At 34.6% G+C, this 23,306-nt stretch overlaps 1 protein-coding gene across 1 annotated transcript; it reads left to right on the forward strand.

Moving 5' to 3' along the window:
• Positions 1 to 9,435: 9,435 nt before the first annotated feature.
• On the forward strand, positions 9,436 to 20,894 carry LOC110665350 (succinate dehydrogenase subunit 6, mitochondrial). The gene is made up of 3 exons (XM_021825412.2): positions 9,436 to 9,804; positions 13,050 to 13,152; positions 20,591 to 20,894. The coding sequence occupies exons 1-3, from the start codon at positions 9,622 to 9,624 to the stop codon at positions 20,743 to 20,745; spliced, it is 441 nt and encodes a 146-aa protein (XP_021681104.1). The 5' UTR covers positions 9,436 to 9,621; the 3' UTR covers positions 20,746 to 20,894.
• Positions 20,895 to 23,306: the final 2,412 nt, after the last annotated feature.

The raw sequence follows: 23,306 nt of genomic DNA on the forward strand, positions 1-23,306 counted from the left end.
TAAAAGAGATCGGAGGAGAGTTCTTATCCGATCCTCAATCCTAAATTTTAAATATCCCAAAAGAGACCGGAGGAGGATTCTTATCCGATCTCCTCTCAGAATTTAAGAGAGATCGGAGGAGAGTTCTTATCCGATTCTCACACCTAATTTTAACCTACACGCAAAACAAACCCAAAACCAAAAATGATATGCGACGTCAATTCACTAAGGTTGTCTCATTTACTTATGTATCTGGGTGATCCAAATTTAGTGAAAAATCAAATGTTCCTTTAGTCAAAAGGATTAACATGCCCATTCAAGCCCTTCTAACTAATGCAAAGTTAAATCTACTTACCCTTATTAAGGGACGAGGTGGGGTGCCTAACACCTTCCCCACCCGTTTACGGACCCCGAACCTAGAATCTCTGTCTTGAAGTGGTTTCATTTCAATTTATTTTCACAAATGGTTTTCTTTAGTTTCTCTCAAAACTAAGGTGGCGACTCCTCACTCATTTCCACTTCGGTGAGGGTTCGTTCAGGCGACCGCAAAATCCCCTGCGACATATTAGTTAGTTAATTGATTGTTTGAATGCAATTGGTTGTAACTTTTAATGACATCACATTATGTCATAATTTGCTTTTCATTTCATTTTTCTTTTCTTTTCATCACTACTCATTTTCAATTTAATTTTTAGTAATGTTTATTCATATTTTATGTCATATTAATTATTTACTCAACTGGACAAGTCGGCCAAAAATCACCTCTGAAGGCGAAATGACCAAAATGCCCTCCGTTTGGCTTAACGAGTCAAAATTGTCTATACCGATTGAAAAATTTTTCTAGGTATTTTCTTGGCATTCTAATGCCATAGGAACCTCAATGACCCTTCTCTGGAGTCCCAAAAATTATTTTATGAATTTTCTCTCGGGTCTAGGGCTCCTAGTTGCGAGAACCGCAACTTCCCTCTGGGTTACCCATCGCTAGGGCACCGGCTCGATTAACTTGGTTGTATTTTATTTCTAAAATTTTTCCTAAATTTTTCTTATTAATATTTGAGTTAATTATGGTTCCTGAATTTAGTTTAAATGTTTTTCCGGACGTTCTAATTGTCTGGACCGACACCGGTCACCGGAACAGTAGAATGTACGGAGTTGCTACCGGGAGGGTGTTACAGTATCAGCTGAGGGGATTAGAGTGGATCCTAAAAAGATAGAAGCAGCGATGGAATGGAAGCCTCCCAGAAATACAACTGAGGTCAGAAGTTTCTTAGGGCTAGTTGGGTATTACATAAGATTTGTGAAGGGGTTCTCTCTTATAGCTGCTCCAATGACTAAGTTGTTACACAAAAATGTGAAATTTAGCTAGAACGATAAGTGCCAAGCCAGTTTTGAGAGGCTAAAGGCTATGTTGACAGAAGCACCAGTGTTAACACAGCCAGTGTCAGGGAAAGACTTTGTGGTCTATAGTGATGCCTTGCATAATGGGCTAGGGTGTGTATTGATGCAAGAGGGGAAAGTGGTCGCCTATGCTTTCAGGCAGTTAAGGCCACATGAACAGAACTACCCTACTCATAACCTGGAGTTAGCAGCAATTATCTTTGCACTGAAAATATGGAGGCATCATTTATATGGTGAAAAATGCTACATCTATATAGACCACAAGAGTCTAAAATATTTGCCAACCCAGAAGGAGCTCAATCTTAGACAGAGGCAAAGGATTGAGTTCCTAAAGGACTATGATTGTGTGATAGATTATCATCCTGGGAAGGCAAATGTAGTTGCTGATGCTTTAAGCAGGAAGTCCATCACAGCTTTAAGATCACTAAATGCCTGTTTGTCCTTAGCTCAAGATGGAGCTATTTTGGCTGAGTTGCAAGTGAGGCCAACCCTGCTACAGCAGATACAAGATGGGCAGAGGGCAGATGAAAAACTAATGACCATTGTGGGTAAAATTCTTGAGGAGAAGGAAACTGAATATGAGGTGAAAGCATATGGGTGTCTGTACTATAGAGAAAGAGTGTGTGTACCAGATGATGGGGAACTAAAGACTAGTATTCTGAAAGAAGCACACACTAGTGTTTATGCTATGCACCCGGGGAGCACAAAAATGTATAATGATTTGAAGCTTCATTATTGGTGGCCTGGTATGAAGAGGGATAGAGCTAACTATGTGACTAAATGTTTGACATGCCAACAAGTTAAAACAGAACATCAAGTTCCATCAGGATTGCTACAGCCTATAAACATACCTGAATGGAAATGGGACCGGGTCACTATGGATTTTGTTAGTGGTCTACCTCTCACCCAAAAGAAGCATGATGCAGTGTGGGTGATAGTGGATAGATTGACGAAGTCAGCACATTTTCTGCCAGTTAGGACTGACTACTCACTGGAGAAGCTAGCAGAATTGTATATCAGTGAGATAGTTAGACTACACGGAATCCCACTTTCCATCATATCTTACCGAGACCCAAGGTTTACATCGAGATTCTAAAAAAAGTTACAAGAAGCCTTGGGCACACAACTCCGTTTTAGCACGGCTTTTCATCCTTAGACGGATGGACAGTCAGAACGAGTAATCCAGGTAAACCTAAGAACTAATTGAATTTTCGCAATTAATAAATTGAAATGATAGTAACAATGTGAATTATGTGATAGATCCTGGAGGATATGCTAAGGAGTTGTGTCATTGAGTTTGAGGAGTCGATAGATACCTCCAACCGCGCACTGTGATATAACAATAGCTACCAAGCTAGCATTCAAATGGCTCCGTATGAAGCACTGTATGGGAGGAAATGTAGAACCCCTGTGTGTTGGACTGAATTGGGTGAAGATAAGCTGGTAGGACCAGACCTGGTGAAACAGACTGAGGAGAAAGTGAAGATAATCAAAGCTAACATGAAGGTTGCCTCAGATAGATAGAGATCTTATGCCGACTTGAAGAGAAAAGAGATAGAGTATACAGTTGGCGATAAAGTGTTTCTCAAAGTCTCACCATGGAAGAAAGTACTGAGATTTGGAAGAAAGGGTAAGTTAAGCCCTAGGTTCATTGGCCCATATAAAGTCATTGAACATGTGAGACCAGTGGCCTATCGACTAGCTTTACCACTAGAATTGGATAAAATTCATAATGTATTCCATGTTTCCATGCTGAGAAGGTATCGCTCAGACCCTTCACATGTCATTTCCATGGAAGAGATTGAAATCCAACCGGACTTGACATATCCAGAAGAACCTATACAGATCCTAGCTCGGGAAGTGAAGGAACTGAGAAATAAACAAATTCCACTGGTGAAAGTGCTTTAGAGGCACCACAACACTGAAGAGGCAACTTGGGAAAGTGAAGAGGTAGTGAGGCAACAGTTCCCTAAATTGTTTGCATCAGGTAAATTTCGAGGATGAAATTTTTATTAGACGGGAAGAGTTGTAACATCCTCATTTTAGCTAGTCTATACAGTCTACTATTTCGGTGACCAGTGTCGGTCTGGACAGCTAGAACGTTCGGAAAAAAAAAATATATTTAAACTAAAGTAAGGAACCAAAAATTAACTCAAATATTAATAAGAAAAAAAATTTGGAAAAAATTATAAAATAATTTTTGGGACTCCAGAGAAGGGTCATTGAGGTTCATATGGCATTAGAATGCCAAGAAAATACTTAGAAAATTTTTTCAATCGGTACAGACAATTTTGGCCCGTTAAGCCAGACGGAGGGCATTTTGGTCATTTCGTCTTCAGATATGATTTTTGGGCCAACTTGTCCAGTTAAATAAATAATTTATATAACATAAAATATAAATAAATATAGTTAAAAATTTAATTGCAATTAAATAGACAAGAAATAGAGAGAAAATGAAAGAAAATGGATTTATGACATCATCATTATGTCATTAAAAACTCACCCAACCAATCCAATGTTGACACATGGCATAAGTTTACTTAAAAGAGACAAATGGGCTGGAAAAGGAATAAAAAAAAAATCAGACTTCTTCTCCCTTTCTCCTTCCTTAAGTGACATACCCACCATAGCCACATTTTCAAGCTTTTTCAAAGCTTGATTTCACTAGTTCTCACCCCACTAAACCCTAAACTCCCAACACAAAAAAGTGTTCTTGCATCTTGGAGATTCTTTTGAGAGCAAAAAGAAGAGGAAAACATGAGCTTTAGCAAGTGAGAAAATCTCACTCCTTTGAGGTTAGTGACCTAACCATGAATTTTTCTTTAAATTCATGTTAAAAACTTTGAATATGTGTAAATTGCAAAAAAAAATTATTGAACACCATTTGGATGGAAACCCTAAATTCATGGCAGCCATGGTTAGAGTTTGTTTGTAGTGAGTTAATGAAGTTAAAAGACCATCATGGCAGCCCACAATATGTACCCACTAAGTGGATTGATGAAATGCAAGTTAAATGCATGATTTGAGATATTAGGGTTAGGGTTTGGGTATAAAATGGAGGCTTGAATTATGTAATTATGAAAGTGAGTTTTAATGGTCAATTAGTGACCATTTGGTTATGTGTAAATAAGAAATGAGGTGGTTTGATTAGTGGGAATTGCAGTTGGTGTGGCTGCCCAAGGTGACCTGCAGAATTGGATATGAGTTCAACAGGTTTGGGTAGCCATAAATTGAATTGTAGAGGTTCAATTGGTGCAAAGCCAATTGGACATAAAACTAGACACATAATGTCACAACTTTGGTGAAGAAACCATGCCTATAAAACCAAACAAAGTGGACCAAAAGCTTGCCCTAATCCGGGTGAACTGCAGTCTGTTTTTGCAGAATGACCATTGTTCATTTGGCCATAACTCAGTGTAGAATAGTCCAATTGACCTAAAATTTTACCAGCAATAAGTTGAGATATATACCAACAACTTTCATGAAGAAACCTAACCCAAATTATGACTAGAACCTATCCAACAAGTGAGTTGCAGTCACTATTCACTGCACTGTAGATATGGTCAGTCCAGAAAAATTTCAATCCAGCCAGTTGTGGTTTTCGGACCATAACTTGAGCTACAAAACTCCAAATGGAGTGATTCAAAAAAGGAAATTAAACTAGACAAAATAAGGAACAACTTTCATGTTGATCATTTTGCCAAATTCCCACTGCAAAAATGACAAATATAACAGTAAAGATAAGGTATGAAAACTGAAAATTCTGCTCAATTAACTTTAAGCTTAGAAATGGTATTGGCAACCAATACCAACAAATTTTGAATGCAAAATGTGGTATGTTGGGAGTATAAAAACCAATATACCTATTGTCTATGCAAAAGTCAACATTTTGGTTGACTAATGAAGTGAATAGTAACATCAAAACTTGAAATTCAAAAATTGTAAAACTTAAAAGTGTAAAATGCCCTAGTATACCTAACAAGATTGGTTTGGATAGCTTGGCATGCCAATAGGGTTTTGTTAGCAGTACTGCATATGGCTTCATGCCATTCTATGTTTCATGGTTTTCCCATGTCATTCTGTGAAATAATAGTCTTTGACTATGTTATTTGAGTTGATATGCTTGGGTTTTGACCCTAATAATTATTACAGTTTATTAGCTGTTCTGTTGCACACCAGAAGACACAATGTGATCGATGGTGTGATGGTCCGAGGTACTTAGTACCCAGTGCCGGTTTACCCATTTATCCAGTCCAGTCAACTAGTATGGGTTACTCGGGCAATGATAATAAACTTTATCAATTTTTAAGTGAATAATACTACAAATAATACCAGAAATTAAGTCTACAATAAAATGAAATCATACATTCTGCATAATTATTTTATTTTATTTTATTTTATTTTATTTTATTTTATATTGTCACCACTAAGCAGAATTGCTTAGTGCGTCGCCTTTACCACGCCGCAGTAATCAAGACCTAGCCGGGAGCCCCGCAGACATCGGGACGGTGAGCCTTCGTGAGTGCATCCGGGGTCCAGAGTCACCTCACATCTGCACTGCATATGGTAGGACATTAGGATTATAGGTGGCCTTTTTGTATTTTTGCATTTTGTATTAGTTTGGATTGTAACTACAAACTCCTGTAATTATATATTAATGGTAATATATGAAATTTCATATTATTGAGATTTTCTGCCTAATTTATGTTGATAAATGAAATGTTGAGAATTATTTGTGAATATGCTTCAAGTGATGAAGTGAACAGAAAAGTTTTGAAAATAATATTGTGATTTTGAGATTGACTTGAATGTGTATAATGGAGTTTAGATTTGGAAATTATTTTGGAAGTGTTTTTAAACAGGTTCAGAAGAACTGTTTTTCCAATTTACAGCCGGCACTCTACCGGATTTTCTATAAAATTGCGGATAAATTCAGACTTATCAAAATTAAAAAATAAATGAATTATAAAGGGATAAATTGTAATAGAAACATAAATTGGTGCTCCGGCACACTGAGTGACATAATTTGCTCGGCTACACTGTAAACGGGTAAGGGGTATCACATATTGGGAGTATTAAAACCAATGTACCTATTGTCTATGCAAAAGTCAACATTTTAGTTGACTAATGAAATGAATAGTAGCACCTTAACTTAAATTCAAAGAATTGAAAATTTCAAAAGTGTAAAATGCCCTAGTACACCTAACAAGATTGGTTTGGATAGGTTGACATGCCAATAGGGTTCGGTTAGCAGTACTGCACATGGCATTATGCCATTCTGTGATTTTATGGCTTTTAGCTATTCTGACATTGTGATGATACTTGGCCTTGTGCCTAATATTTATTACAGCTTATTAGCTATTATGTTGCACACTGAGAGATACATATGTGACCGATGGTGTGACGGCTCGAGGTACTTGATACCCAGTGCCAATTTACCCGTTTATCCAGTCCAGTCATCTAGTATAGGTTACTTGGGCAACCAAAAATGAAAGTGAATAAATTTAATGAAATTATGAAAATAACAAGTACAAAATAAATAAGATTACCAATAGTGATCGAAAAATTATCAGCATAAGACATCAGAACATGCATTGCATATTTATTTTCTGTTAGTTTTTTTTTATTTTATTATTGACACCACTAAGCATTATTGTTTAGCGCGTTACTTTTTGCCACGCGTAGGTTCTGGAGAGATAGACAGAGAGCCCAGCAGACCACAGACTGGGTGAGGTCACAGATCTACTTAGAGTCAGAGTCACCTCTCATCTACAGTGCATCATTGGTTGGACATTTAGGTTTCTTTTGAAATTATGTTTTTGTATTTTGTAATAGGTAGTAGTTTGTGATTTGTAAATTATGAACTCATGTAAATAGTAAATTTATGAAATCATATGTTGATGTACATATTTTGAAAAATTTTGTTAATTAATATAATTTGAGAATATCTTCATGAAATTTTAGTTGATTTTGAATTTGAATGAAATTGTGGATTAATGTTGAGAATTTGAAATGATTGCTAATGTTGAGACTATGTTGATGGTTATTGGAGTTTGAGAATGATTGAAAATGATTATTGGAAGTGTTTTTCACAAGTTCCGAAGAACTGTTTTCTCCATTTTTAGCTGGTACTCTGTCGAATTTTTTATAAAATTTTCGGAACCTCAAATAAATTTATAATTTCAATAAATGATTTAAATGAATTATATTTCACAAATTGCACTTCATAACCATTAGAAATAAATTAAGAAAGAATAAAAAAAATTGATTGAAATAAAATATGGTGTTTCGATACACTGTGTGACATATCTTACTCGGCTATGTTGTAGACGGGTAAGGGGTGTTACAGAAAATTACCATTATAGGAGCTAAATAATTCGATGGTAAAGAGTTTATATGATTGTGTTTTTTTAAATTAAGAGATTAAATGAATTTTAAACTAATGCTTAAAATGATTGAAGCTAATAAAGAGTAAACAAAATAAAATAGGCCAAATGTTATAAAAAAAAAATCTAAAACCTTATGCGTTTTTGTAATTATAGCAAAAACTTTTTTTTAGGGTCAAATTTAGTCTAATTTGAAAGTTTAATATTTATTATAGTCCGGTCAAAATTTAGGATTTGAGGAGCACTAACATGGCGGCTAACATGTCAAAATATTATTATTTTATATGTTATTATTGACATGACATAATTTTAATGATTAAAAAAATTAAAATTTTTTTGACTTTTGTCGATTATAACCGATTCTATAAGTTTATTTTATTTGTACTCAATTGATTATTTTTTATTTAATTTGGTCAAGATTAATATTTTATTACTTAATAAAATTGTTAAAAATGAATATTTATATTATTTAGAATAACAAAAAAAATATTCTCTCTTTTTTTTATTTTGGTATTTATGTACCTTATTTATGAAAATAAATAAATTTTTATTTATTTAAAATTAAAATATCCCATCACTCATCTCTCTCTCTTCTTACCCATTGTTATCTCTCTCTCTTTTCCTACCCATTGGCATATATATATATATATATATACACCCTCCACCCACTTTTTTCCCTTTATATAATATCCCTGTATCTACCCCTCTCTCTTTCTCTCCCACCCACTATCAACCAATAATATATAGACATTTAACCATATATATATAGACATATATATATATATATATATATATATATATATATATATATATATATATATATATATATATATATATATATATATATATACACCCTCCACCCACTTTTTTCCCTTTATATAATATCCCTGTATCTACCCCTCTCTCTTTCTCTCCCACCCACTATCAACCAATAATATATAGACATTTAACCACCTATTTATTATTATTATTATTATTATTATTATTATTATTATTATTATTATTATTATTATTAACTAAAATGATGAATATTGTTATTATTGACATTTTTATATGAATTTTTAATTTTTAAATAAATAAAAACATATAAAGAGAGAGAAACAGGAAATTAATTTTTTATTATATTAAGTAACATAAATATTTATTTTTGTAATTTTATTAGGTAATAAAATATTAATTTTTATTAAATTAGATCAAAATTAATCAATTAACTATAAATAAAATAAAATTATAAATTAAAAATTATAAATTTTTTTAATTATTAAAATTATGTCATATCAATAATAATATATAAAATAAAAATATTTTTATCACGTCAATAAAAACATAAAAATTATTATCATATTAGTAATAATATAGTAAAAAATAATATTTTTATCACATCAATCACCGTATCAGTACCTCAAATTTTCAATTTTAATTAGACCATAATAAATATTTAACTTTTACATTAGATCAAAATTGATAAAATAAAAATTCTATAATTTTAAAAATATGTAAAATTTTGAATTTTTTTAAATATTAAGCTAATGTTTGTGCTAACCAAACATATTTTTAAAATAGTTATAATAAAATAGAGGTTTTCCTTGAATAAATAAAAAGCAAAATTTATTTTTTTTAATATAAATTTTTATTAATTTAATGGCCCTTAAAAAAGAGGAATCTCGGGGAGAGTAGGGTTTAAATGAACAATATTTTTTTATTAACCATTTTGTCAGCATCGTAACGAAACGTGGCATGCCCTTTTCTCTCGGTAATTTTCAATAAAATAAGCATATTAGCAGACAAGCAGACAGAGAGAGCAAGACGGTGATAATTTGATTCTTCAAGTCTTTGATTGAAGGTGAAAGAGAAGAAGATGGCAGATGATTCAGAGTCATTCTTTAGGAAGCACTGGGAAGGTTACAAGGAGTTTTGGGGTGAGAGATTTTCCTTTCTAGAGAATTATTCAAGGTTCATCAAGCGCGATAACCCTCTTCCCTCTTGGTCTGCCTCTGATGTTGAAGAGTTTATTGCTTCAGATCCCGTTCATGGCCCTACTGTAATATTCTTTTTCCCTCTCTATATAGATTAGAGGCTGTCATTTTATGTTCATTTGGGCTCTTCTTATTAGACTTGATTTGGATTCCTGCCCTTTATTTTTTTGTTGTTGTTGTTGGATAGATTTCTGCTATCGCTTTGTAAGATCTTCATCTAAGTATCTCATATTATGGGCTATGGCTTATCCTTTTTGTTTTTTGCTGTTTGTTTCTACTGGCTTGGATTGGCTTTTAATTTTCGTTTTGATGCTCTTGGATTCCATTCATTTTGTTTGTGCCTTTTTTTTTCCTTGGCCTGCTTCTTCGTATATGTTGAGAATTAGAATTTTGTCACTATTGCTGAATTATCATATTGGGCATATCTCAGTACGGCCATGGCTTTTACTTGTCTTGACTTATGTGTCTGTGATTAGTCTTATCTTTGGTTGTTCATTGGATATCTTTTTTTTTTTTTTTTTCCTTTGATTTTGTTAATTTTGTTAAATTACTTTTTGTGTTTGATTCTTAGTTGTTGTACTATGACTCTCTTTGTAATGGGTTGCATATTTGGTGGTATTGGTAGGATGGCTTCTCTTTCGTAATTGGCTTCTAAGTATAACACTCTTAATTAGTTTGTATTCACAGTAATACATGTTAATTTTAATAGCTTGTAGATTTGTAGACTGTTTAGATGAGGTGAGATTGAACTTCAATCTCTTCTTGAGTCTTGACAAGAAGAATATACAAATGCATGTTGAAGGCAATTTTTATGCTTATGATTATGTTTTTGCTATGGTACACTACCAGCTTAAATGTTTCAGCCAACAAGATAGTGAGTGTTTTTCTAAAGAAAATTGTTATTTGTAACCAAATAATGAACGGGACAAGAGAAATTCATTGGTTATCTTCTTGGCAAAGAGGTGGGAAATCTGAAGAAGGGCAGAAGTTGAGACGTGGAAAGGCTCATCACATGATCGGCATATAAATGCATGTCAAAGGCAATTTTCATGTTTATTATCATGTTTGTTACTATGGTACGCTACCAGCTTGAATGTTTCAGCCAACAAGATAACGAGTGTTCTTCTAAAGAAAATTGTTCTTTGTAACCAAATAATGAAAGGGACAAGAGAAATTGGTTGGTAGTCTTCTTGGCAAAGAGGTAGGTGATCTGAAGAAGGGCAGAAGTTGAGATGTGGAAAGGTTCATCACATGATCAGCATGTAACTAGAATGAAATTTTGTAGCCTGGTCTGCTGCTGCTTCATCCTTTAATAGTCAAATTTTAAACCACATCTTTTTCATATCTTTTAAAAAAAACTATTGAATCTTACCTTCTCTTTTATTTTGTGACTCTCTTTCTAAGGTGAGGGAGCAGGATTTAGGAAGGATGTTGTTCTCTTAACAGTACCAATTCTGAAGTATCACCTCAGAATTATATGAAACCCTTTTTCGTTGAATGGTAATTGTGGGACATATCTAAAAAGATTCAGACAAAGGCCTGATTTTACTTTTAACCTTGGTTGCTTATGGGCATATGCTACAAATACTCTTTTGGTTTTGTCAAGATTTCAGATTTAATTCCTTGCCTAGAAACTACAACGATTCAGTCTACCTAGAAACTACAACAATTCAGTCTATCTTGTTGTTCTTACTAGAGAGCTTGAGCTGTTTTCATGGCAGCACATTGAAGGACTGTTAGTGCATTTAAGTGCATCTAAATGCTTTAGAAAATAATTTTTCATGACCATATTTGCCTTGTTTACCAAGGTAAAAAAAAGAACTAGTGTGTTGGAATTGCTTTTATTTATTTATTTATTTTAAAATCCTCCTCTGGTGTGCATTTAAGTGCATCTAAATGCTTTAGAAAATAATTTTTCATGACCATATTTGCCTTGTTACCAAGGTAAAAAAAAGAACTAGTGTGTTGGAATTGCTTTTATTTATTTATTTATTTTAAAATCCTCCTCTGGTATCTTCTTACGTGCCATATGTTCAGTGGTGGCTATCAATCACTAGAACTAAAACTGTTTTGCTGTTCCTGGCCTTCTCTTACCATCCAATCGCAAATTATATAAAAATTTGATCTGGGCATCTAATTTATTTTTAGTTTAGAGTCTAATGAGTAATGATTCTAATCTCATCTTTCTAAAAGTTGTAGGAAGAATTGATCTTCTTAATTTTCTTTTTTTTTTTTAAAGAAAAAAAGGAACTGTGGTCACTTGCGATTTGGTTCCCAGTCTATACCAATAAATTTTTCTTAAAGGAAAAAAATATATATATATTTAAAAATATTTTAAATTATTCTCTTGCCCAATCTTACTAGTTTGAAGATTTTTTTTTTTTTTTTTTTTAAGTATTACGTTTTGGAGAAGTACTATAGAGTCAAAGGGCTTTAAGTTTAGTAGAACGAAGACAGAATACGTGCATTACAAGTTCAGTGAAAGCCGAACTGGTGATAGGGAAAGCGTTAGTTTGGATGGAGTGGTATTGTCCCAAAGTAATCACTTTAAATATCTCGGCTCAATCCTGCAAGTAGATGGAAGATGTGAGAAGGATGTTACTCATTGGATTAAAGTCGGATGGCTGAAGTGGAGATGTGCCACGGGAGTTTTATACGATCGCAAGATTCTCAATAAGTTAAAAGGAAAATTTTACCGTACAGCTATACGACCGACCATGTTATATGGTAGTGAATGTTGGGCAATGAATGACCGTATGTGTCTAAGATGAGAATTGCGGGGATGAGAATGTTAAGGTGGACGAGTGGCCATACTAGACTAGATAAAGTTCGTAATGAGAGTATTAGAGAAAATGTAAGAGTGGTACCAATTGAGGATAAGTTGAGAGAAGGGAGATTGAGGTGATTTAGTCATGTGAAGCGTAGACATACGGAGACTCCAGTTAGATAAGTAGAGCACATTGGGTTAGAGGATAGAAGGCAAAGAAGGGGTAGACCTAAACTGACTTGGAGAAGAGTAGTACAACATGACCTAAGCATTACACATTTATGAGAATTTAACCTTAAAATCGTTTAGGGTGGAGAAAGAGAATCCATATAGCCGACCCCACTAAATTTTTAAGATAAAGGCTTTGTTGAGTTGAGTTGAGTATTACGTTTTATGATCTAATCTTACACTGAAATTTCATAGACCCTTACAATTCTACTTCTAGATGTATCATTTCATGTGTTCAGATGATTCCTATGCTATTGAATATCTAGTGCATCTTCTTTGCTATGAAAAGATTGATTAACACTTTTTTTTCCCCAGCTGAAGACTGCTCGGGAAGCAGCAAAGTTTGGCCTTGCAGGAAGTGTTATTGGAGCAGTATCAACTGCTGGTGTTGCCTGGAAATATTCAAGGAGTTTTCATGGTAGTTACTGCCTTTTCTTTGTAGCTGTTAATCTGTTATGGAGAAAGTTAGAATTGAAATGTTTCTGATTTCTATAAAATGAAAGAGGATATAAAGCATCTATTACTTTGATGGAACGTGGAAGCATATGTGATTGTAATAAGTCATTGAACATAGTTTTTAAAATGCAGATACTGTTATTCTGATCATGAATTCAGCTAAAAGTATGCTTAGATTTCACTTCTATTGATGTAGGGCTTGGGTTGATTTGAAAATATAGAAATGAGTAGAAATTCATGAGGAATAAAGACAACTAGAGTATGTAAACAAATATGATAGGAAGCAAAATAATGCAAGACAAACTTGTAAATGCTACCTGTCAACTGTGTTTTCTGGAAAGTTGAAGAAATTGATATTGTTTGTTTATGTTTTGGTGTAGGGGAATTTCAACCCATATCATATTGAATTTTACTTGTGTGAGGCAGCATCATACTTAGGGTTGATTTGCATGAGACAATTCAAAGCAGCAACATTGTTGGAACTCATTAAATTTTATTGATTGATTCACTGGAAGCAAACACTCAAGCATACAGAATGTATGGGCCCAAAATAACTTTAAACCCAGAGGTTTAAAGTTGTAAACCATATAGGCCTTTGACTCCAAATTTAAAACTGCACTAAGCTTTCGCACACTAGTTGGAGATGGCTTTGTGGATCATTTTTCTCTTTCCACTTGATATAGGTCTGCATCTTCAAAAAGATTTAGGGCCATTTAATCCTTTTCACTACTTCCTCCTGTGTCATTCTAGGTTTGCTCTCACTTTCTGATCTCTTATGTAGAAAGAGATGATTCTCCTTAATTTCAATTAATCTGTACATGGGTATATGTATACAATTGATTCCTATAATTGTGTTCTACTAATTAGGAAGAAATCCTAAATAAGAAATCCTAAATAGGAATACAAAATACAGAATATACAAAGAAATAATATAGTGATTGACTTCCAATAACACTCCCTCTCAAGTTGGAGCATAGATGTTAATCATGCCCAACTTGTTACAAATGTAGTCAATCATAGCTCCATTCAGAGCTTTTGTGAAAATATCTCCTAACTGCTCTCCAGTTTTGATGTGTCCTGTTGAGATGATCTGTTGTTGAATCTTTTCACGAACAAAGTGACAATCAATCTCAATATGTTTGGTCCGCTCATGAAACACCGGATTAGAAGCAATATGGAGAGCAGCTTGATTATCACACCACAATTTTGCAGCAAAGGTGTCTTAAAACCTGTCTCATCTAGTAATTGAAGTATCCACATTACCTCACATACTGATTGTGCCATGGCTCTGTATTCGGATTCAGCACTAGATCGAGAAACTACACTTTGCTTCTTGCTTCTCCAAGATACCAAATTTCCTCCAACAAAAACGCAATATCCCGTAGTTGACCTCCTATCAACCTTAGATTCAGCTCAGTCAGCATCTGAAAAACATTCAACATTCAAATGCCCATGATTACCATAAAACAAACCTCTTCCTGGAGCGTCCTTCAGATAACACATGATTTGTCCCAAGGCTTCCCAATGAGCAACATTTGGGGAAGACATAAATTGACTTACCACACTAACGGCGTAAGCAATGTCAGGACGAGTGACTGTAAGGTAGTTCAATTTTCCTACCAATCTCCTGTATCTCTCTGGATCTTCAAACAACTCACTATCCCCTGCTAACAGTTGTAAATTTAGAGTCATTGATGCATTACAAGGCTTAGCACCTATTTTCCTGTCTCTGTCAATAAATTGAGGACATATTTTCTTTGAGACAAGAAAATACCCTTATTACTTCTCATAACTTTAATACCCAAGAAATACTTTAATAATCCCAAGTCTTTGGTCCGAAACTGGGCTTGGAGGAAGGTTTAAGAGATGAAATACCTGCAGAGTCACTCCCAATTATGACAATGTCATCCACATAGACTACTAGGAGAATTAGACCAGCCTCGGATTGCCTATAAAATACTGAGTGATCGCACTTACTCTTTTGCATACCAAATTCCTGTACTGCTTCACTGAATCTCCTAAACCAGGCCCTAGGACTTTGTTTCAAGCCATAAAGAGACTTTCGAAGCTTACAAACTTTAGTCAACTCCCCCTGAGCAACAAACCTATGTGATTGCTCCATATACACCTCCTCCTGAAGATTACCATGAAGGAAAGCATTCTTGATATCTAATTGGTTCAGGGGCCAATCATATGTAGCTGCTAAAGAGATAAACAAACGAACAGAAGTAAGTTTAGCTACAGGAGAAAAAGTGCCAGAGTAATCGACCCCATATGTCTGAGCATATCCTTTTGCTACAAGGCGTGCTTTTAACCTAGCCAGAGAACCATCAGGATTTACCTTTATTGTAAATATCCATTTGCAACCAATAGCTTTCTTACTAGTGGGCAAAGGCAACAGTTCCCATGTACCATTAGTATCTAAAGCCTTCATTTCCTCTTTCATAGCAGCACACCAGCCAGGATGAGACAGTGCCTCACCAACAGTATTAGGGATAGGAACAGAGTCTAAAGAAGTAACAAAATACTGAGAACAAGAAGACAATTGATTATAAGAAATAAAAGAAGAGATAGGGTAAGTACATGAACGTTTACCTTTACGAAGAGCAATGGGTAAGTCTAGATCAGAATCATGATCAGTATGAGGTACAAGATCTCCCAACGAAGTAGCTAGTGGAGGATTTGAGTCAGGAATCTCCAATCTTCTGAAATAAACATGAACAACGGGAGGTCGAGTAGGCCTAGAGACAGAAGGAACAGGCTGTTGGAGAGGACTAGACATTGGTTGGATAGTATATATTAAGAGATCATCCTCCTCCCCCTGACTCTCATACACAGATGATTGAGGAAAAAATGGAATGAACTCAAAAAATGTGACATCTGCAGAAATAAGATAATGATTAAGAGTATGAGAGAAACAACGGTACTCTTTTTGCAGCCAGGAGTACCCAAGGAAGACACATTTGAGAGATTTTGGATCCAATTTAGTAACCTGTGGACGAACATCACGCACAAAACAGGTACAACAAAAAATACGGGGTTCAACAGGGAACAAAGATTTTGTAGAAAACAAAGCAGTATAAGGAATATTCCCATTAAGGACAGAAGACGGCATACGATTGATCAAAAAACATGCCGTAGAAACTGCATCCGCCCAAAAATGTTTAGGAACTTTCATCTGAAAAAGAAGATCATGAGTTACCTCAAGAAGATGCCGATTTTTTCTTTCGGCCACGCCATTTTGGGATAGGGTATCCACACAGGAAGACTGATGAAGAATGTCATTTTGTGTCATATAAGACTGAAATTATGTTGAAAAGTATTCTTTGGCATTGTCACTTCTTAACATTTGCACAAAAATATTAAATTGAGTTTTGATTTCATTACAAAAGGCACAAAAGATAGAAAACAACTCATAACGATTCTTCATTAAATATAACCAGGTAACACGAGAGTAATCATCAACAAAAGTAACAAAATAACGAAATTCAGTTTTAGAAATAACAGAACAAGGACCCCAAACATCAGAATAAACTAACTCAAAAGGGGATGAAGCCCGTTTATTGACTATAGACACAGAAGGCAAACGATGATGTTTTGCAAACTGACACGACTCACATTCTAGTATTGATAAAGATTGAAACTGAGGACATAGATTTTTCATGGTTGACAAAGAAGGATGACCAAATCTACAATGAGCTTCAAGAGGTGTTAAGGTACTAGAGAAAACAAGTGACCGCGGTACATGATTTTCCAGAATGTAGAGACCACTTGACTCACATCCTCTACCAATAATCTATTTCGTCGTAAGATCCTGAAACAAACACTGGTCAGGAAAAAAGGAAACAGAACAATTTAAGGTACGTGTAAGTTTACTAACAGAAAGTAGATTAAAAGAGAATTTTGGTAGACACAAAACAGATGACAAAGAAATTGACGAAGTCGGATTCGCAGTTCAAGAACTCATGACACAAGAAGTAGAATCATCAGTTAAAGTAACAGTAGAGGAAGTGAGATTAGACTGAAAAGCAGATAGAAGACTAGAATTACCTGTCATGTGATATGTTGCACTAGAATCAATAACCCATTTGGATAAGGAAGACACAAGGCATATAGTGGATTTACCTGACTCAGTGATCGCAGTGACAAGGGAACTGGTAGGCTTTAGAGATGCCTGATACTGGGAAAATTGTGCAAAATCCTCTGCAGATACCAAAATAGTTTTCTCAGAGGAAGATACTGTAGAATCCTCTGCTGCCATATTTGCCATCTATGATCGTTGATTTTTCCCCTGAAGTTGCAGACAATTATATTTTGTATGGCCAGGCTCATGGCAATAATAACAAATGACTCATTTTGAGTCCTGATTAGAACTAGCCTCTCCATTACGCTGATTATTTCTGTTGCCGGTAATTCCTCCTCTACTTCCTCTTCTATTATTTGGATTACGGCTAATAAGAGCACTAATGACAAGCTGTGAAGATTGGGTATTCTCTGTACGAAGGACCCGTGTGAATGTTTCATGCAAAGAGGAAATCTCAAAACTGGAGAGAATATGAGATTTAACAGTCTCATACTCTGAAGGGAGGCCTGCAAGAAAACACATAACAGCCAGTTACTCCTGTTGGGCCTGCTGAACTTTCACATCATGATTAAAAGGTAACAATACATTAAGTTCCTCATATACGCGTTTAAAATCCATAAAATAAGCCATGAGACACTTATCCTCTTTCTCAGCACGGTAGAATGCCTTACAAACATCATAAATACGGGAGATATTCCTTTTATCAGAATATAAAAAATCTAAGTAATTCATCAATTCCTTAACAAATTCACAGTGATTAATTAAACTAATTGCCTCACTGTGAATCGAGTTTCGAAGCTGCAAAAACAACCAAGCATCTTCCGTTAGCCAAGTTTGTCGTATATCATCTGTAGGTGGATCTTTAGTAAGGTGATCCTCCTTATCAATGCTACGCAAATAGACCCTAAAAGTCTTACTCCACTCCAAGTAATTCGAACCGTTAAGTTTGTGTTCCGTGATCTTAGTCGTCACCGGAATCACATCAGAAATAATATTCTTATTTTCTGCCATTTGTTGAGACAAAAAAAACTAACCGAAACGCTAATCCAAAGTGCTTACAACAACAAAATAACCCAAAATCACAAATCCAGCAAATACCAAAATAGAATCTGAGAGCCAAACCTCAGAAGTCCTTTAATGGTATACTGGATCTGGCAACCGCACACAGTGGTAGAATGAGGGGGTTGAGGCGACGCCGGCAATGTTGACCGGAGTCGAAACGGCCGGTCGGCGGCCAAGGTCTCTCCTGAGTTGGGCGGTGAGAACAAATAGTCACCCTAGATAGATGACCTGCTCTGATACCATGTAGAAAGAGATGATTCTCCTTAATTTCAATTAATCTGTACATGGGTATATATATACAATTGATTCCTATAATTGTGTTCTACTAATTAGGAAGAAATCCTAAATAGGAATACAGAATACAGAATATATAAAGAAATAATATAGTGATTGACTTTCCATAACATCTTACAACTTCAATATGCTCAAACTTTTGCACTAGTGTCTTTCACTGGTACACTATGCATCCGTCCAAACATCTCAACCTCTCTTGTCACAACTTTTTCTCAATGGGTGTTAGTTTTGCTTTCCTATGAATGCATTAATTCCATTTTTTTGGTTCATACAGAATTTCTTCACATCCATGCTAACATCATCATTTCTGCTAAGCTAATCTTGTGTATTTATTTGTTTTTTCACTGCCTTGTATAATAACTGGTCAAACGACAATCCTGTAAAACTCTCTCCAATGTTGTTGATGTTTTGCTGTCACATAGGACTCTTGTTGCACTTCTCCGCTGCACCAATTATGGTTTAATTCTGTTTTTGACATTTTCTTTACTTTTACCATCCCTTTGAATGATAGAGCATAGGTGTTTGAAGTTTGTGCTTTGCGACCTTCGCGCCATCCAAGTTAGCCCCACTTTAATTACTTCCCTTTCCATTAAAAAATTTTGATGCTTATACCCTGTCTCAATTTTACTCAACTTGAAATCTTTGGGATCTGGGGCGCTCTTTTATAACTTCTTGTTAATGTCATTGTCAAGTCAGGTTTCACCTAAAATTATGTTATTCTTGAACAACATGCATGGATGTCCTCTTGTTCATGCTTGCTAACTATTGATGACCAAAGCAGGAAGGTTCAACACCAAATATCTCTTAGATTATAAATATAAATGAAGACCTAATTAAAGGGTAAGGCTCAAATTTGAGCCAAAACATAACATCCTGCCCATTCCAGCTAAGCAATAAATTATTAAAGTACCCCAATCCATTTAAATGAACATACATTTAAGACTCAAAAGGATAAGAAAGTGCTCTATTGATGTCACAAATAAGCTCTAAGACTGTAATTCTAAATCTCTCCACTTGTTCTGGAGTTCTTATTAAGGATAGCAGAATGGCATTGCTAAGCAAATGCATTATCATAAATAATGGATAAATATAATTCTACAGGTTGGAAAGATGATCATGGGAAGGTAGCAGGTATATTGTACAAGTTAAGAGTCTTATAACTTTTTATTAATTTTACTTTCTTATTATTTGTTTTACGCATGAAGAGTGTTTCTTGTATTGTTTGAAGTTTCTGCTTTCATCTTTAGCAAGGGTTGAATTTTGGTTACCCTACAATCCTGAGGTGGTGATATGAAATCCTGAACTAGTCATTAAAGAAATAGTGAAATAGTGTTAGAGAGCTACTGTTGTGGCTATCTGCATTTGTTTGATCCAAAACAATGATTTTTATAAGCTGTAGTGCAGAAAGAATACTCTGAAAATAGAAAGAAAACAATAAGCCTAGAACTTTTATCCATAGGATCTATTTGATAGGGGAAGCATTGCGAAAATCAATCTGCAAGGTTTCTCATGATATTTCCATTTTATGGGAGGCTTTCTGGATGGTGCTAGTTCTAGCTTGTTTGGACTTCTTAATATTGGAGATTTAGCTTCATTTTTCGTTTTCTCCCCCTCTAATGTGTTAAATATTTGCCATGATTTTAGTCTGTGTGATTGATATAATCAATTAACCTGTTCATGTTGCATGAATATGATTGACCGTTTTTTGGACTTTAGATGGCCAATTTGTCAAAATTGATTTTTATACTAATGGCTTCATTTATATGATTGCCATTGTGAGAACTTGATACTTCAACAATTGCAAAACAGTGAGGCCAATTAGCCAAGGTAGAAAAAAATGTAGAAATGTGGGAACCAACTTTTATAATTGTTTCTTTCATGGCGGGAACAAAACTTTGGAATTAATTCTTTCACAGAAAGATGGAAATTGTTTATTTTCTTACCCTAGTCTGATTTGCAGGTGCTGGACTGTCCTTTCTTGCTGGAGGTGTTTTTGGTTGGACCTTTGGACAGGAAATTGCAAATCACTGGCTGCAACTCTACAGGTTGGACACCATGGCTGCACAAGTTAAGTTCATGGAGTGGTGGGAGAATAAATGTGATAGGCGGGATTAAGTTTGCAGGCTGTTGAATGCAGTATTATGAAATCTGTTCACCTTTTCTACAATAATAATCAAATTTCCCATGTTAAAAATGTAATGGTTTTTTGCTGTACTTTTGTTTGACATTAGAACAATAAAAAATTTTGATGGGATTTACAATCATATTTCCTTTCATGGGATGGAAACTGATGATATTGCAGTTCGTTAGCAGTTTATGCTGTTCATGAAAAGATGATTATGGTTTTTATCTTTGACATGATTGTCCTGGATTAACAAAGAGCACCATTAGGTCGTGATTATAGTGAACTTTTGGTTTGGTTAGACGCAACTTTTTCGCATTAACTATTGGCCATTGTAATGTCTATTCAATTGCCAAAACACCTTGTGCAACAGTTGTAGAATGCACTCTGTGAAAATTATCAACAGTGTCATAGCTAATTTACATCATTATGAGAATCAAATTGAGTGATCTTGAAAATTATGTGCTTGAATAAGTAAATTAATTACTTATTTGCTAGAAAATTAAATATTGCGCTTAAAAATGTAAAATATTGCTAACTATTGTAAAAGCAGTATTTAAAAGGTAAGCCTATGCTACAAAAGTAACTGAGAGCTGTAATGAACTTGAATTGAAAACTGAATTGCTCAAAAAAGTAAAATGTGATTGACAATTAAAATAAATTGAAAGTTGAACTAAACTACTAAATGATTGAATTGAACTAAAGAATTGAAAAGTCAAATTTATCTGTATTATTGATTGGATTAGAGGGGGATCAGACGCTGTATGCATTGCTCCTTTTATAGTTGCTCCTTATTTGGTAAGCCTGCATATAGAAACCATGTTCTTTGTTTCCTTTAACTGCTCTTGAAGAAAGGCCATGTCTTATAGTTGTTGCACGCTATTATTGCACCTTTTCTTTTATCTGCAGCTAACTCACGTTCTTAATTTGCTCCAAGGTAATTGCATTCAATTTTAGGTTCTTATGTCTTGCTTGGTTACCAGTCAAATTAATGGATCATGGATCTTGAAGAACTATAGGATAAATAGATCATGAGCCAAGCTACACATGGAGCTTTATGAACTTCAATTAATTGCAATATTAGATTCAATTAATTTTTGAGACTAAAAGCATTAATTGTCGAGTAAACAAAAAGAAAGTAGATAAAAAGGTATAAAAATAGACGCTAAAGAAGTTTCATATTCATGAAAAGCTATGCCAGATTTTTTTTTAAATTTATTAATATTTAATTAATTTATTTAAAAATGTCTGGACTCTCCTGATGAATGATGAGGGTTAAGTCAATCATGAAAAATGACATGCGCAGGCCTCATGAAAATTTAAAATAAGGGGTATTTAGAGGAAAATATTCACAGTTGAATATATAGGAAAGCTAACATGTAGGTCTCAATGAATTTAGGTTGAATATATAAATTTACCCTTAAACTTTATAAAAAATTTTTTCGTAACACTTCAAAATTTTAAAATATCTCATGATATATCTCAATTTTTGTAAATATCTCATAACATACCTCAATTTTTGTAAAAGTGAAATTAAGATATCTTTCAAATTCTAGTTAGTAGATCGTCATGTCAGCGCGATTGGAATTAATGCTCGATTTTAAAGATATCTTAATTTCACCATGTAGAAGTTGAGAGGCGTTATGAGATATTTTAAAAATTCAGGGTGCCACACAATATCTTTTTGATAAAGTTTATGTATAAAATGATATATTCGATTTTTAATTGTTGAGTAAAACTCCGCCTAAGTAGTTTGCGCTTAGTCGGTCCCAAGCCCGGATAAAGGAGGAGGGTTGCGGTAGGTGACAACCAGCGTAAAAATTTCGTCACACCCTATGATATAGATTCAAATGATATAAACGTTGGGGCGTCCTCTACTAACGACGCGCTACATCGGAGCCCGGGTGTAGTGAGAAATATACAAAGGTGTAGGGCGTTCACCGAAAGCGACGCCCCATGCCGGCGCCCGGGTGTGGTGTTAAGTGAGCAAGGGTTCCCACATCATAGACGGGTATGGATAAAAAAGTTAGTCCATAGGACAGATAGTAGAATAAATAGTGTAACAGAACACAAGATAGACATAGAAAACAATAGAAGATATCATAGAAGGAGACCAATTAGGAAGGAGCAGGATAGGAGGAGGATCAGGGTTGGTACTTGGAATGTTGGATCACTTACAGGAAAATTAATGGAGCTTGTGGATACCTTGGAAAGGAGAATGGTGAATATTGCTTGCATTCAATATACTAAATGGGTAGGAGAGAAAAGTAAGGAAGTAAGTAATTCAGGGTATAAACTGTGGTTTACCGAAAAGGAGAGAAACAAGAACGGAGTGGGCATAATCATAGACAAGACATTGAAAGATGCAGTAATAGCTGTGAAAAGAGTAGGAGATAGAATTATACTAGTAAAGCTAGTACTAGAAGGAGAAACAATAAATATAGTTAGTGCTTATGCCCCACAAATAGGACTAGACAGTGAGAGTAAACAAAGGTTTTGGGAAGATATGGATGATTTAATTCAAAGCATACCAAATGAAGAGAATGTTTTCATT

Source organism: Hevea brasiliensis, chromosome 6, assembly GCF_030052815.1.
Source record: "Hevea brasiliensis isolate MT/VB/25A 57/8 chromosome 6, ASM3005281v1, whole genome shotgun sequence".
NCBI lineage: Eukaryota > Viridiplantae > Streptophyta > Magnoliopsida > Malpighiales > Euphorbiaceae > Hevea > Hevea brasiliensis.